Raw genomic sequence first — 13,699 nt, 5'->3', positions numbered from 1 at the left:
CCCCTTGGGGGCTGGGGCTGGCGCTGGCCCCCACAGCAAAGCTGAGGTGTGGCCTCCTGTCTTCCAGCTGGTTCCCAGGTGCCCAGGTTCCCACAGCCAGACCACTCCCACAGCTCCCTGAGGGCTGCTCATGGTGTCCCGTCACAGAGAAGGGCCCAGGCACCAGGTCAGAGGGCATGCCCGGGAGGCCCGGCCTGCAGTCGGGCTGGGCCCAGGGGAGACTGCCCTCTCTCCTTCCCCCCTAGGCACAAGCCGCAGAGGTCAGGGCTGGGTTACACAGCTGGTACCCACTTCTGCCAGAGCCAAGCTTGGGACCCCAAATGGGGGAGAGATGGACGACATCTGAGACCTGCCAGATGAAGTCAGGGCCAGCAAGACCAGAGCCAAATGCAGAGGGTTCTGGGTAAATCGGGCTTAGCCATCGGAGCCAGGCGAGAGCAACTTCCAGGGAAAAGGGGACTACAGACAGCAAACCCTCGCCAGTGCCTGCCCGCTGCAGTCTGGCTGCCCGAGCCGGGGAGGGGATGGTCTCCGCCCGGCGCCCGCTGCAGTCTGACTGCTTGAGTTGGGGAGGGGGTGGCCTCCGGCTGGCACCCACTGCAGTCTGGCTGCCTGAACTGGCGGGGGGGGTGGCCTCTGGGGCCCCGGCTCTGATTTACCTAGGTGTGGCTGGGAGGGCCTAGGACAGAGGGTGTTGCCACCAGGCTGCTCCAAGGGTCCCTCAAGGGCACCCAGCACCACCTGTACCCACCCCACGTACCTGGGGTTATGTGGAAGGGGCCCCTTGGCTGGATATGGAGCAAGGGCAACCCTGCAACCTCCCAAGGGAGGGCAAGCGGATAGCGGAAGGAGGGTTGGTAATGACCAAGGCCACAGGTCCCCAAGCCCTGCCCGGCCTGTTCAGTCCAGTCCTGCAGCAGAGTGGACAGCAGAGTCCAGCAGGCTGAGACCTGCTCCGGCCACACAAGGCAGCACTCAGATGGCCAGGCCTGGACGTCCCAGCTGGGACTACAGCTGGGACTTCCGACCAGGGCACGGTACCTTTGAACGCCTCGAGCAGGTGCCTCCCCATGTACCAGCAGGCCGTCTCGAAGTTGGGGAACTGGGTCGGGCTGCCCAGCTTCAGCCTCCTCTCCACCTCGTATGCTCTGGAACCACAGTAGAGAGCTGCTGAGAGCCTGGGCCCATGCAGGTGAGGTGGGGGTGCGCCTAGGCCACGCCTCACCAGGCCGTGCCCTGGCTGGAGCTTAGGCCTTCTCGTGGGCCCTGTGTGGCTGAGGTAGGCCGGGGCACCACGTCAGGGAGGCCCAGTATGAGCGAACCCGTGGGCTGCAGCTATGGGAAAGCTCGGTCAGTGCCCGGGAAGTGATGCGGCCTCCTTTCCAGGGACCCCCAGCCCACTGAGAAACACAGCAGCTGACCACATCCAAGCCCCTGGGGACCCTGCAAAATCATAGAGCCCACTTCATCCTCCCTCCCCAGGCACAGAGAGGCTGACGGCCACCAGGAGTAAGGCCACACCATGACACAGGCCAAGGCACCCGCCACGCCGATGCAGTCAGGGAACCTGAGGGCACTACCTCATCTGCATCTCCACGCTCAGGCTGTGCAGGAAATGCCCCGCGAAGGCCAGGCAGTCCACAGGGGTGAGTGTGGCGTAGATCCAACCTGCAGAGAGACGGGTGCGCTGGCCCTCCACCCTGCTCCATGCACTGGGCCTGTGGGCCCCAGCCAGCCAGAGAGTGGAAGAGACCAGTACCCCCCCCGCCAGCCTGGGCTTCAGCTCTGCCAGCCTGGGTCTCAGTGCCCATCTGCCTCTGTAAGCTTCAGCAGCCAACTAGGGCTCCCTGAAAAGGGCTGGGGGAGAGACCATATCTGAGGTGGCACCGACAGTTCAATCTGGCCCTGGAGCCAGGTGGGGAAACCGAGGCAGAAACTGAGGGGACTCGCTCAGGTCACATGAGGGCAGTGGTTAGACCAAGAGAGCAAGCCCACTGCCCTACACGGTGCAGGAGGGGACGAGACAGGGCTTGCACACCCCGAAGAGCGTGGGTCCACCCAGGAACCACAGGCCCTGAGATCACTGTGGCCTGTGGCCATGAGGGAGCGTGGGGCAGTGTAGAGGCCGTGGAAGCTCAGGGACTCATAGACCCATTGGAATGTGAGGCCTCATGGACCCTGTCTTAGAATCCACACACACGACAATCAGACGCCGAGTTGGCCAGTCACGGGATGACTCTGGGGGATGCCGCTGGCAGCTGTCAGGTGTGCCGATGGTCCCGGGCCATGCACTCTAAAGGCAGAGGTCTCTCCATGATGGTAAGTGTTTATGGGCAAAGCAGCAGGGCTCTGGGGCTCATGGACATGCTGGGGTTGCTCATGCATGCCTCCCACATGGGTTCGCAACACTCTGATACAAAGCCCCACATCAGCCTCCTCCCTCCCTCAGGCCGCCCTGTCCAGGGTGGTGCAGCCTCCTCCCACGGGCCGCCCTGTCCGGGGTGGTGCAGCCTCCTCCCTCGGGCCACCCTGTCCGGGGTGGTGCAGCCTCCTCCCACGGGTTCCCCTGTCCAGGGTGGTGCAGCCTCCTCCCACGGACCGCCCTGTCCGGGGTGGTGCAGGCCCACCCCAGATGGGGCAGCCCTGTCCAGGGTGGTGCAGCCTCCTCCCGCAGGCCACCCTGTCCGGGGTGGTACAGGCCCATCCCAGATGGGGCAGCCTTCTCCCTCGGGGCAGTCCCTCCCAGATGGTGCAGCCCTGTCCCGGCTGGCATGGCGTCCTCCCTCAGTGCAGCCTCATCCTAGATGGTGCACCCCTTTTCAGGTAGATGGTTGCTGGCAGGCATACAGCTCTCCAAGCTGGTCTCCCTCCCCCCGTCCCCTGCTGCCCCAGGCCCCACTGCTGGGCCTCTGCGGGGCTGGGCTGGCAGCAAGCCCAGAGCGAGGGAGCAGACAGGCTGGGGACATCGGGGATCCAAGGCAGGGGATGGCCCAGGAGCAGAGCCACAGCTCCGGAGGCCCGCTTCCCAGGCTGCCGCGCTCACCTGAGGGGATGAAGAGGGTCTGGCCCTGCTTGACGGCGCACTTGTAGCACTTGTCTACCTGGTCGGCAAAGAACAGCTCGCCGTGGTTGGCGGCCGACCGCCAGCGCTCGTACAGGGAGATGTTGGCCGAGGCCGGCCGGATCAGATAGAAGATCTTCTCTCCCTGCAGAGAGAGCCCATTGGCAGAGCCTGCACACGCAGGGCGCTGGGAAGGGGTCGGGCCTGCACGTGTGGGAACACGGGAGGGAGGCTTCGGGCCTGCACGTGTGGGAACACGGGAGGGAGGCTACGGACCCCATCCCTGCCTGTGACACTGGGGCACGTGTGTCTGCAGCTCACGACGGCTCTGAGTGCCCGTCCCGGCATAGCTGGGTCAACACCATGCCGTCCCAAAGACAACACCCTTAGGAACCACAAGTGGCGTGCTCGCCGGGGTGAATGTGGCCAGGACCGGCAGCTCCAATACTTGGTCACTTTGGGCTTGGCCAGCAGTGCGTCGTCAGGCCAGTAGTTCTCCACCCAGGACAGCTTCTTCACAATGTCCGGTGGCTCCACAAAGCTGGACATTCTAGTCGTTTGCACCCTGGGCCTCCACAAGGCCACCATTTCTCAGGGGCCCTGTGCCAGACCATGGGGCAGAGGCGGGCTGGGGGACACTGCAGGAACTCGCTCGGTCCCAGCTGGTCTGCAGGAACCCACTCCAGGTGTGCAGTGCTGAGCCCAACACCTGCATCCCCCACCTGCTTCTGCTGTTATGTTTTATTTTTTGTTTTGTTTTCTTTTGTTTTGTTTTGTTTTTGAGAGGTTTTTGCTATAGGGTGCGTGCGCTCGCCAGAAAGACAGAGACAGAGAGAGACAGAGAAAGCAAGAAATCACCCTCCAGGGGGATAGCCACACTGCAATCCCTTCTCTTCCATTTTCCTCTCGGGATCTTGGGCACGCATGCACATACGCCCAGCGTGAGTTTAAGCCACTGGGTCCGGGACTTGAACCATGGTCGGCTGCATGGGAGTCCAGCGACATAGCCATTATGCTAACTGCTAGTTCCCGCTGTTATGTTTCACATCTTGGCACCCTGCCTGTGCCAGGTGGTGAGCCTCCTGGCTCTCCCTGCCAGCTCAGCTGTCCCTGCCACTGTGCCTGACTGGCATCCTGTGCACCCTGGCTCTCACAGCCTCCTCTCCCAGAAAGTCTTCCGAATGCTCTCTTTCTTCTGAGTGCTGGTCACCCAGCCGCCCGACCCTCTGTCTCACTAGAGAAGGCCTCGCATGCTTGCACTTCTCTGACCAGAGCTTGGGGTACCCAGGGGTACCCCAAGCTCCACCCAGACGTGACTCCACGGCCTCCTGTCCCAGAACCAGACATCGCCAGGCCCATCCTGTGGGGATGCCTGGCTGCAGGCAGGGCTCACAGGGACCAGGCGGTGCTGCAGACGGCTGGGGCAAGGCTGGGCTGCAGCTCACCTTGAGCACGTGGTACCAGGCGGAGGCGCCCCCGGAGTCGATGTGGAAGTCGGTGTAGCTGTCCTTCACACAAATCAGGCAATACTTGGTCACTTTGGGCTTGGCCAGCAGTGCATCGTCAGGCCAGTAGTTCTCCACCCAGGACAGCTTCTTCACAATGTCCGGTGGCTCCACAAAGCTGGACATTCTAGGGACAGGAGAGGAAGGACGGTCAGCTGTGCTGGGGCCCTGGATTTCACTCCCGGGTTACAGACCACCACGTAGGACAGCGAGTGTGTGAGCACGACCACTGGGTGTGGCCTGGCAGGTGCCTAACCCAGGTCGGGAAGGCAAGGACCGCCCGGACAGGCCCAGAAAGTGCTGTATGGCCGGGTCCGTGCCGCTGTGCTCTGGGACTGACGTTTCTCACACACGCCCCAGGCACCTCCTGGGTCACCCAGACTGAAGGCTGCTCTCCAGCCCGGGCAGCAGGGTGGCCGTGAGTCCCTGCCACAGTGGGTCACTGCCATGTCTGCTCCTGTCTGAGAAGGGCAGGTCACAGGTCTCAGTCCTGCACGACGTACACGCAACGTACACATGGCGGCCCCAAAACGCCAGGCTCAGTGGCTGCCACGTGGCACCATGTGGTCCCGCCTCCCAAGATCCAGGCCCCAGCGATCTGGCTTCCTCGGGCAGCGTGGGGCTCCCACTTCTGAAACGTGCCCTCACAGACCACGGACACCAATCAGAAGCCTGGTCTGCCACCACCACACGTCAGCAGGCTCAGTGAGATTTACACACTCACCTCTGACCCGCCAGCACCTTCTCAATGAGCCCGCCTCCCTGTGCTGTCCTCGGGCGCAGTCCCCACCCTCACGCCCCACAGGAGGGGCTCCCCAGGACCATGCACCCAGCTCTGGGCTGTGTCCACACGGCAGGGCTCAGGCCATCCCCACCTCCCCACAGCCTCAAGGCCTCTTTGGCCTTGCCAGGCCCTTTCTCTGAGTTGGGGGATCCCACAGTCTCCCTGGGCAACAGAGGCCACCACGAGCCAGGACGGGGAGGTGACATGTGTCTGAACAGCAGGCGCCTTCCATGCTGCGGTGCCTCCCCTGCCTGCCACCTGGTCACTGGGGCCCCTGAGGCAGTGACCTGAGAGCACCTGCACCACCATGGGTCAGGCCTGGCCCTCGCAGCCTGGCCAACATCTCTGGGCACAGACCACCCTTCCTCCCTCTCTCCCTCCCTGTCGGACAGGGCAGACTGGGCTCCCAGGGCCTGCTTGCTGGCCTGGCACACACCTGTGGGAATGCCCCATCTGGAGGGGCCCAAAATGGCTGCATGTGACACCCCCCCCCCAGCACCACAGTCCTTGTCCTGGGTCAGTGGACACAGGAGGCAAAAAGGGAAGGCCTAAAGGCCTGAGAGGCCCAAGAGGAAACTCCACCAAAACAGCTCTTTCCACCTGGACATCTCTGGGGGGACCCCTCGGGCAGGGCGGCAAATTCAGTTGAGGGACACGAGATGCAGAATGTTCTTTGGTACCAAAGGAGCACACACCTCAGAACTCGCCCTTGGAGAAAATCTGTATGAACACATGGGAGGCTGCTCTCCAATACCAAAATCCACTCCATTTCCCTTTTTGCCTTTGCTATCAGGAAGCTCAAACAAAACCCAACACCCAGTTACATTCACTTTTTTTGGCTCCTGGTGTGGTTCTGTCCTCGTTTTTGGTTTTGAACAGCTCCTTTATCTTTTCCTACCTGCCTTTTGGCTCACGTGTTATCTCCAGTGTTTTTTGGAAGTAAGCAAGGTGGAAATGACCCAGAAATAAAACCATTCTTAGCCACTCTTGCCTCTTGGTGAGTGAGAGTTCTGGACTTTCTCAAGGGGCCAGCTGGAGGGCAGTGAGACTGGCAGACAGGGTGAAGGGGTGGAGCCAAGGTGGGCGCTGACCACAGCCAGGCCATGACCTGAGAGGGAATGAGGCTGCAGGGCCAAAGGGCGGAGTCAGTGAACCATCACCAGGAAGCAGAGCTGGTGGCTGGTGAGTCTCTGGCAGTGACCACAGGCTGATGGCACCACCTGGGACCTGGGTCCAGCTCGCCAAGGCCTCTGTGCGGGACTTAGTCACCTGTGGGCAGCTGCGAGTGGAGAGGGCTGAGAGGCCAGCAGGGCAGGCCATAGAGCAGCTGCCACGCATGTGCGTGTGCAGTGTGCCTGCACGGGTGTGTGCGGGTGTCAGTGAGCATGCAGGGGTGGAGCGCCATGGACTGCGTGCATACCTAGGTCGTGAGCGCGTGGCTAAGTGCTGTGTGCACGTGTCCACAGATGCGTCCGTGGGTGTGTGCAGTGTATCCACATGGCAGCGGGTCCTTTGGTTGACGTCTCAGTGTCCACGGGTGTACTGGTGGATGTGCTGGTGTGAGTGAGCATGTTTGCGGGTGTGTCTGAGTGTTAGTGTGTGAGCAGGTTGGTGGCTGTGTCTGTGGGTGTGCTGGTGAGTCTGTGGGCATCCTCTGGGGTGTATGTATGCTGACGAGTCTGTGAGTGTGCTGGCATGTCAGCAGGTGCTTCAGTGAGTGTGGGTGTGTCAGTGAGTGCAGCTGTGAGCATGGGTGCATCGATGAGTGTCTGTGGGTGCATCAGTGCATGTCTGCGGGTGCACTGGTGAGTGTCTGTGGGTGTCCATGGGGGGTGCTGGTGTGTCAGTGTTGGTGAGTATGTCAGGGCATGTCTGTGGGTGCACTGGTAAGTGTGTCTGTGGGCAGGTCAGTGTCTGTGGGTGTCCATGGGGGGTGCTGGTGTGTCAGTGTTGGTGTGTCAGAGCACGTCTGTGGTGCACTGGTGAGTGTGTCTGTGGGTGTGTCAGAGTGACTGTGGCTGTTGGGGCACGTCTGTGGGTGCACTGGTGAGTGTGTCTGTGGGCGGGTCAGTGTGACTATCTATGGGGGGGTGCTGGTGTGTCAGCGATGGTGGGTGTGCGGGGACATGTCACGTGGGTGTGCACCCTGTCCCCAGCAGGCCACGGCCGGCCTGAGCACAGCCGCAGGCAGAGCGGCCTGCGTCTGGTGAGCTAGGCGTACCGCAGGGCTCCCGGGCTTTCAAAGAGCAGGATGAGCACCTGTGTGCCAAGGCCGCTGGCCCACCCTCTCGGCGCCTCCGGCCCTCCGCGGCGCCCACTCACCGGGTGTCGGAGAACTCGAGGTTGGTGACGTTGAGGACGCGCTTGCGGTTGGTGCTGTAGTAGTAGTCCACGAACTCCTTCAGCTTCATCTTGCAGTCCTTCTGCTTGGTGACATCCGTCACGTCCACGCTCCGCTCCGGCCCTGTCGGGGTGGCAGCAGAACAGTGTCTGAGCTGGCAGGTGGCCGCAAGGCCAGGACGTGTGGAGTGCACACTGCACACCGCGGTGACCTCTCACATGGTGGTGGCCACAGGGGCACCGACCTGAGCCCTCTGCCTGTCCCTCCCTGGCCCAGCGCAGTACAGAGCCTGCCCTCTCTCTGAGGGTCCTGAGGACCTGGTGAGGCCTCTCAGGGAGGCCAGTGAGCAGACCAAACGTGAGTCCTGGGTCCACTAGGATAAGCGTGTTCTAGCTTAAGTTTGTCCTGATTAATACCCCGGACATCCTCGCACTCTGAGCGAGAAAGCCCAAATCCATGTGCCTGGGACTCCTTCCAAAAACTGGTGATGAGGGGAACCAGCAGTTAGCGTAATGGCTATGTTGCTGGACTCCCACGTAGTCGACCGCGGTTCGTGTCCCGGACCCGGTGGCTTAAAATTCACGCCGGGCACGTGTGCGTGCGTGCCCAAGATTCCGAGAGGAGAATGGAGGAGAAGGGATTGCGGCGTGACCATCCCCCCTGGGGGTGATTTCTCGCTTTCTGTCTCTATGTCTCTCTCTGTCTGTCTGGCGAGCGCACGCGCCCTACAGTGAAAATCTCTCAAAAAAAAAAAAAAAAAAAACTGGTGATGAGGAAAACCTTCTTGGCGGTTAGTGAGGGGGAATTCAGGTAAAAATCGCTGCTGACGAGAAGTGCAGTACGAGACAACAGGGAAGGAAGCTCTTCACTCATGGTGAGGAGAGAGGGGAGGGCAGAGAGCAGGTGCCCTTGACGGGCTTCGGTGGCTGCTCAGACATGAGGTGAGAAGTCCCTGGGACTGCTGCAGGCAGGCAGGCTGCACACATGGCCAGGGCCCATGCCAGCGTCACCGGACGGCACAGCCGAGAGCGGCGTCTCATGGACGGAGTCCTTGTAGAAAACCTGAGCCCGGCCTTAGCCCCTGCACCGAAGCCTGGGTATGGGAGCCCTGCAGGGACAGACACAGCCGCAGGAGGGGGCAGCACCCAGGAGGCAAGACTGGGCACACCACGCCAAGGGTGATGTGGGGGTCTTGGGAGGGGGGTCAGCAGCCACGTGAGTGAAAAGGCACTCCTGAGGTGACCAGGAGACGCACGAGGACCTGCCATCGATGTCGGGGACCAGGACGCTGGGCTCCTGATTGCGCACACATACATACATGTGCACATGTGTACGCGTGTATGTGTATGTCTGTTTTAAAACCATCTGTCAGAGCCGTGCAGGGGAGCTGGAGGTGAGGTGTGTGTGTAGGAAGTCGCTCTAAACCCGGGGCTGAAACTGGGCAGTCAGGAGGCTGGCGGGAAGCCGGGACCTTGGCGGCCAGTGCTGGGAGTCCCGTGGGGTGCAGACCTTACGTCTCTCATCTGCTCGTCTGAAAAGCTCCACAACAAAATTACGAGGACGACGCAACAAACACCTCTGAGAGCTATCTCTTCCTTTCCCACGGGGACGGCTGGGGAGGGCAGGGCCAGGGGAAGCCAGGCCTGTCCCCTGGCTGGCGGAAAGGACGCACTGCTGTGTGGCAGGCCCAGGAACGGCCGGTGGGTGCAGAGTGAGCCGCGACACTCCGCGATGCGGGCCCAGGGCGGGCCTAGTTCAGCCCCGAGGTCTCCCCAAGAACCTGGGTAGGAGTGTGCCGCGCCCCAGGACTGGCGGAGCTCTGGGTACCTCCCGAGTCACCCTGTTGGGGCTGCTGTGTCTGTCTGTCTGTCCCTTACTCATTTATCCGGGAGAAATAAACACACGTGAAGGAAATGCCAGGTCCACCCACGGCTGGACAGCCGGGCTGGGGAGGAGTGCAGCGCTGCGGGGCCCACGGGACATCTGCTGGGCGAGCGTGCTCACGGCAGCAGCATCCTCGGCAGCGGGCAGTGCAGGGCAGGCCCAGTTCACACAGACCAGTGGCCAGCCGCTTGGGCAGCCCCACAATGCCCACTCTGCCCCTTCTCACAGAATCCTCCAACAGTCCCTGTTCTCCACCAGACCCGCCAAATCCTGGGTAAACCCCCTCGAATCCCTCTTTCTGAGATGCCCTGCCCACCACGCCCCCAGGCAGCCACATGGCTTCAGGGCAGGGACAGGACAGCTTCCTGTGTGGAGGCCTCCCGGAGCGCAGTGGAAGAATGGTCTCATTTAACCCCATGCCCACTGACCACGGGCCTCACAGAGCAGAGGGCTGAGCCCGGCCTGCCTGACTGCCAGCCCGGCATTCTCCTCTTCAGGTTCCCTTCCCCACCACCGCCACCAGACACCCCCACAGACACCCTACGCCCAGGAACCAGGAGCTCGGGTCACACGGACGGGCCCTGGCAGGGCGCGTGGGCGTGCTGCCTCTCAGATGGCCCCAGCAGGTGCCGTCCCCTTGACACAGCCCTGCCCACAGGTCATAGTCAAAGCCTGGAAGAGGCGGCAGCCCCAGCACCATCAATGCCAGTTGAAGTACTAAGGGATCCCGGGTCCCAGCTGGACAGCCAGAAGGGGGACAGCCCCCTCCCTGAGGGATGCCGGAGCACAGCCGTGTCATGTGATGAAGTCACGGCAGAGTCAAGGGGTCCTCAGGCCAGCCCCTGCTCCGCAGCCCTGCAAGTCACTGCGGGCCGGCCAGTCAGGGTGCCCTCCCCGCGGCGGGCAGGGCTGAGCTGTGCACCCAGGCAGTCTGGAGAGCCTCCGGCACACCTGCTTCCACCACACAGGTGTGCAGGGAGTACAGCGGCCACACTCACCCACGTAGTTCTCGACGTCACTGACGTAGAAGGTGGGGGCCGGCACGGCCAGGCCCAGCCCGTCTTTCTTGGGGACAAGGATGGGCTCAGTGAAGCCGTGGTCCTCCATGTAGCCCAATGTGAGCTGGTTGCCTGGTACACGGGCTACCACATCCTCGGCACTGCAGGGAAGCACAGGTCGGATGCCACAGTGGGGCTGGGCTGCGTGCCATGTGCCACGGCCTCCTCGGCAGGACAGGTCCGCACAGGGCCGTGGGGGGTGCGTCAGGTCACACAGCACCCCGTGGCCCCTGGAGGACGTCCAGCCAGGGTGCCAGGCCGGGGCACTGGGCGTGGCAGACTCCTGAACCCTAGGGCTGGGGCAGGGATACCAGCCCACACACGTCACAGGCACTTCCAGGCCAGAGCGCCAGACGGGAAGAGCCCCTGTACCTGGCCGGGCAGCGCAACAACCTGAGGCTGCACTCCCCTGCCTAGCTGCTGACCCCGGGGTGAGGACGAGTCACTGACAGCCTGACTGCATCAGCACCGAAGGCACAGGTGTGAGGGGACACTCAGGCGTTCTGGTAAGGAGAGCTGCCCACCGCAGAGTGCCCCCAGATGAGGATCCGAGGCCCCACGACGGGAAGGCTCTTGGACAAAGCCAAGTGGAAAGGAAAAGGGGCAAAGTGAGGTCCCCTTGTTGCTGGCCTGCCCAGACCAGCCTGTGCCCACGTTTCTGACCAAGGAGGCAGCGGAGGGGCAGGGCTGGTGTCTGCCATGCCGGCAGGGGTGCCCGTCACGTGTGCCAGCCCCCGGGACCCAGGTGCGAGTGCCCAGTCCTGCCTGCGCACACTGGCCACTGAGGCCAACACAGGCCAGGGAGGGCACAGGCTGCTCAGGGCCGGGCCACCCAGTGGCTTCAGGCAGTGGGACTCCATCCACCTCCAAGGCCTAGGCTCATTTAAGAAAAGGAAGAAGCACAATGCCATGGGAGTGCGTTTTCCCTCAGTCTGTGCTGAAAGAGCGGCCGAAGGGTGAAGCCCAACAAGGGGAGGAGAGGAGAGGAGAGGAAAAAGTAAAGCAAAGTAAAGTAGAAGAAGAGAAGAGAAGAGAAGAGAAGAGAAGAGAAGAGAAGAGAAGAGAAGAGAAGAGAAGAGAAGAGAAGAGAAGAGAAGAGAAGAGAAGAGAAGAGAAGAGAAGAGAAGAGAAGAGAAGAGAGAAGAGAAGATAAAAGAGAAGGCCAGCCAGTGTGTGGCAGTTAAGGCAGCTGGATCTCCCATGGCCAGCTGCACAATGACCCCCCTTGGCCAGCTGCACAATTCAAGTCCTGGACCTGGCGGTTTGAAAAACACATTAGGCTAGGCACATGTGAGTGTTTGCCCAAAATCTCAAGAGAAGAATGGAGAAGGGACTGTGGCATGGCCATGCCCCAGGGATGATTTTTCACTTTCCCTCTCCCTGTCTGTCTCTCTCCAGCAAGTGTGCATGCCCTACAGCAAACAAACAATTTTTAAAAAATGTATACGGGACCAGCAGGTGGCATGGTTGTTAAGGCACGGGACACTCCCACATAGCCGAAAATGGTGACTTGCTTCCTCACTTCCCTTCTCTCTCCTGTGTGTATCTCTCTCTGATCAAATTAAAGTAAATGAATGGATAAATAAAATTAAAGAAATAATTCTCTATAAAAAGATGTATAGAGCACTGGAACAGAACTGAGTGCCCAGAAGTAAATCCCCACATCTGTGGTCACAGCCTCTCAATGACGGTTCCAAGGGAGCTCAGCGGAGAACAGAGTGTGCTCAATAAGTGACGCTCAACATCCACGTGCAAAAATCTGGCCGGCCCCCGCACACTATACACAAAAATCAACATAAATGAGTCAAAGACCTAAGTGTAAAGGCTTCAACTATAAAACTTTTGAAGAAAACAAAGGAGTAAGTCTTTGTGGTCTTGGATTAAGCAATGATTTCTTAGCTATGACACTGAAAGACAAGCAACAAAAGAAAAAAATGATAAGCTAGACTTCATCAAAATGTAAAGATTTTGTGCTTCAAAGACACTACCAAGAAAGTAAAAAGACAGCTTACACATCAAGAGGAAATATCTAAGTACCCAGAATATGCAAAGGACCTTTCCAGCCCAAATCAGTGCGAGCGGTAGCAGTGTGGAACTGGACCTCCGGTTCCAACCCCGACATGTGAAGAGCTTGGACGCTGTCATTCCAATTCTCACAAGAACAACGCACAGCATTGAGTCTCATCAGAGAACTGGGGTCACGGGCAAACAATGATCCCCAAATCTGGGGAGATAGGAAAGACTAGAAAACCACATCCAAGATTGCCTCGCTGGAGACAGTAGCTGGCAGGAACACTTAACTGCTAACTGACAAACAGCTAAACGCTGAGTGCAGGCCAGCTTAAAAATGAGAAATGCCATTCTTACAGGCTCCCTGTACTTTTACAGTTTTACCTCCAAGAATGCCACTAGGTCCTCACGGTCAGTATCCCCTCTGACGCAGGCAGGGGCAGGGAAAGGAAGCTGTTTTAGGTAGACACTGTGTTTTCTGCCTAACAAGTCTCCCCTCGAGGGAAGCTGTTTTACCAACCCCTTATCTGACAGGAAACGGATTGGCCAACTCTAGCCCCCTCTAGCCTTCCTCCCACAAGTAAGGAGAGAAAAAGGGAGGAGGAGACTAAGAAGTGCATGTGAAAGCACAGTCCAGATACCTTGTCCAAAGGCGAAACAGAGGTTGAATCACGAAGTGATAGTGTCCCTTCTCGCCCAGAAATCTGCCACATACATCAGTACAGTAACAGCTGATTATAACTGAGAAACCTGCCAGGCACAGGCTCTGTGTAATAAGGAATTCTCAGGGCTGACCGCTGGTGTGGTGGTTATGGGCGCTGGACTCTCACATGACCCACTGCGGTGTAAGTCCCAGACCTCGCCACTTGCTTTCTCACTTTCCCTCTCTTTCTGTCTCACTCTGTCCCTCTCTGGTCAAATTAAAATAAATAAATAATTAAATAAAAATAATTCTTAAAAAAAAAAAATAAAAAAAATAAGGAATTCTCAGGGAAGCCCAAAGAAAACAGGGAAAAAAAAAAAAAAAAAGAGAGGGCTAGAAAGCAGTCTCGGGCC

The 13,699-nt window shown here is 59.7% G+C and overlaps 1 protein-coding gene across 1 annotated transcript in view; it reads right to left on the bottom strand.

Annotated features, from left to right (window-relative positions):
- LOC102467846 (lysine-specific demethylase PHF2) overlaps window positions 1-13,699 on the bottom strand; it is a gene marked incomplete at both ends in the record, with an annotated part of 44,283 nt that overhangs the window by 2,112 nt on the left and 28,472 nt on the right. Inside the window, 6 exons of the mRNA XM_027765523.1 lie at window positions 1,042-1,148; window positions 1,581-1,668; window positions 3,044-3,206; window positions 4,507-4,693; window positions 7,673-7,814; window positions 10,574-10,734. Coding sequence (XP_027621324.1) covers window positions 1,042-1,148; window positions 1,581-1,668; window positions 3,044-3,206; window positions 4,507-4,693; window positions 7,673-7,814; window positions 10,574-10,734 — 848 coding nt within the window. The remainder of the gene's footprint in view (window positions 1-1,041; window positions 1,149-1,580; window positions 1,669-3,043; window positions 3,207-4,506; window positions 4,694-7,672; window positions 7,815-10,573; window positions 10,735-13,699) is intronic.

This window comes from Tupaia chinensis, unplaced genomic scaffold (assembly GCF_000334495.1).
Source record: "Tupaia chinensis unplaced genomic scaffold, TupChi_1.0 Scaffold138619_1, whole genome shotgun sequence".
In the NCBI taxonomy this organism is placed as follows: domain Eukaryota; kingdom Metazoa; phylum Chordata; class Mammalia; order Scandentia; family Tupaiidae; genus Tupaia; species Tupaia belangeri.
Note: the sequence above shows the minus strand (reverse complement) of the source record. Positions and strands in the feature narration are given on the sequence as shown.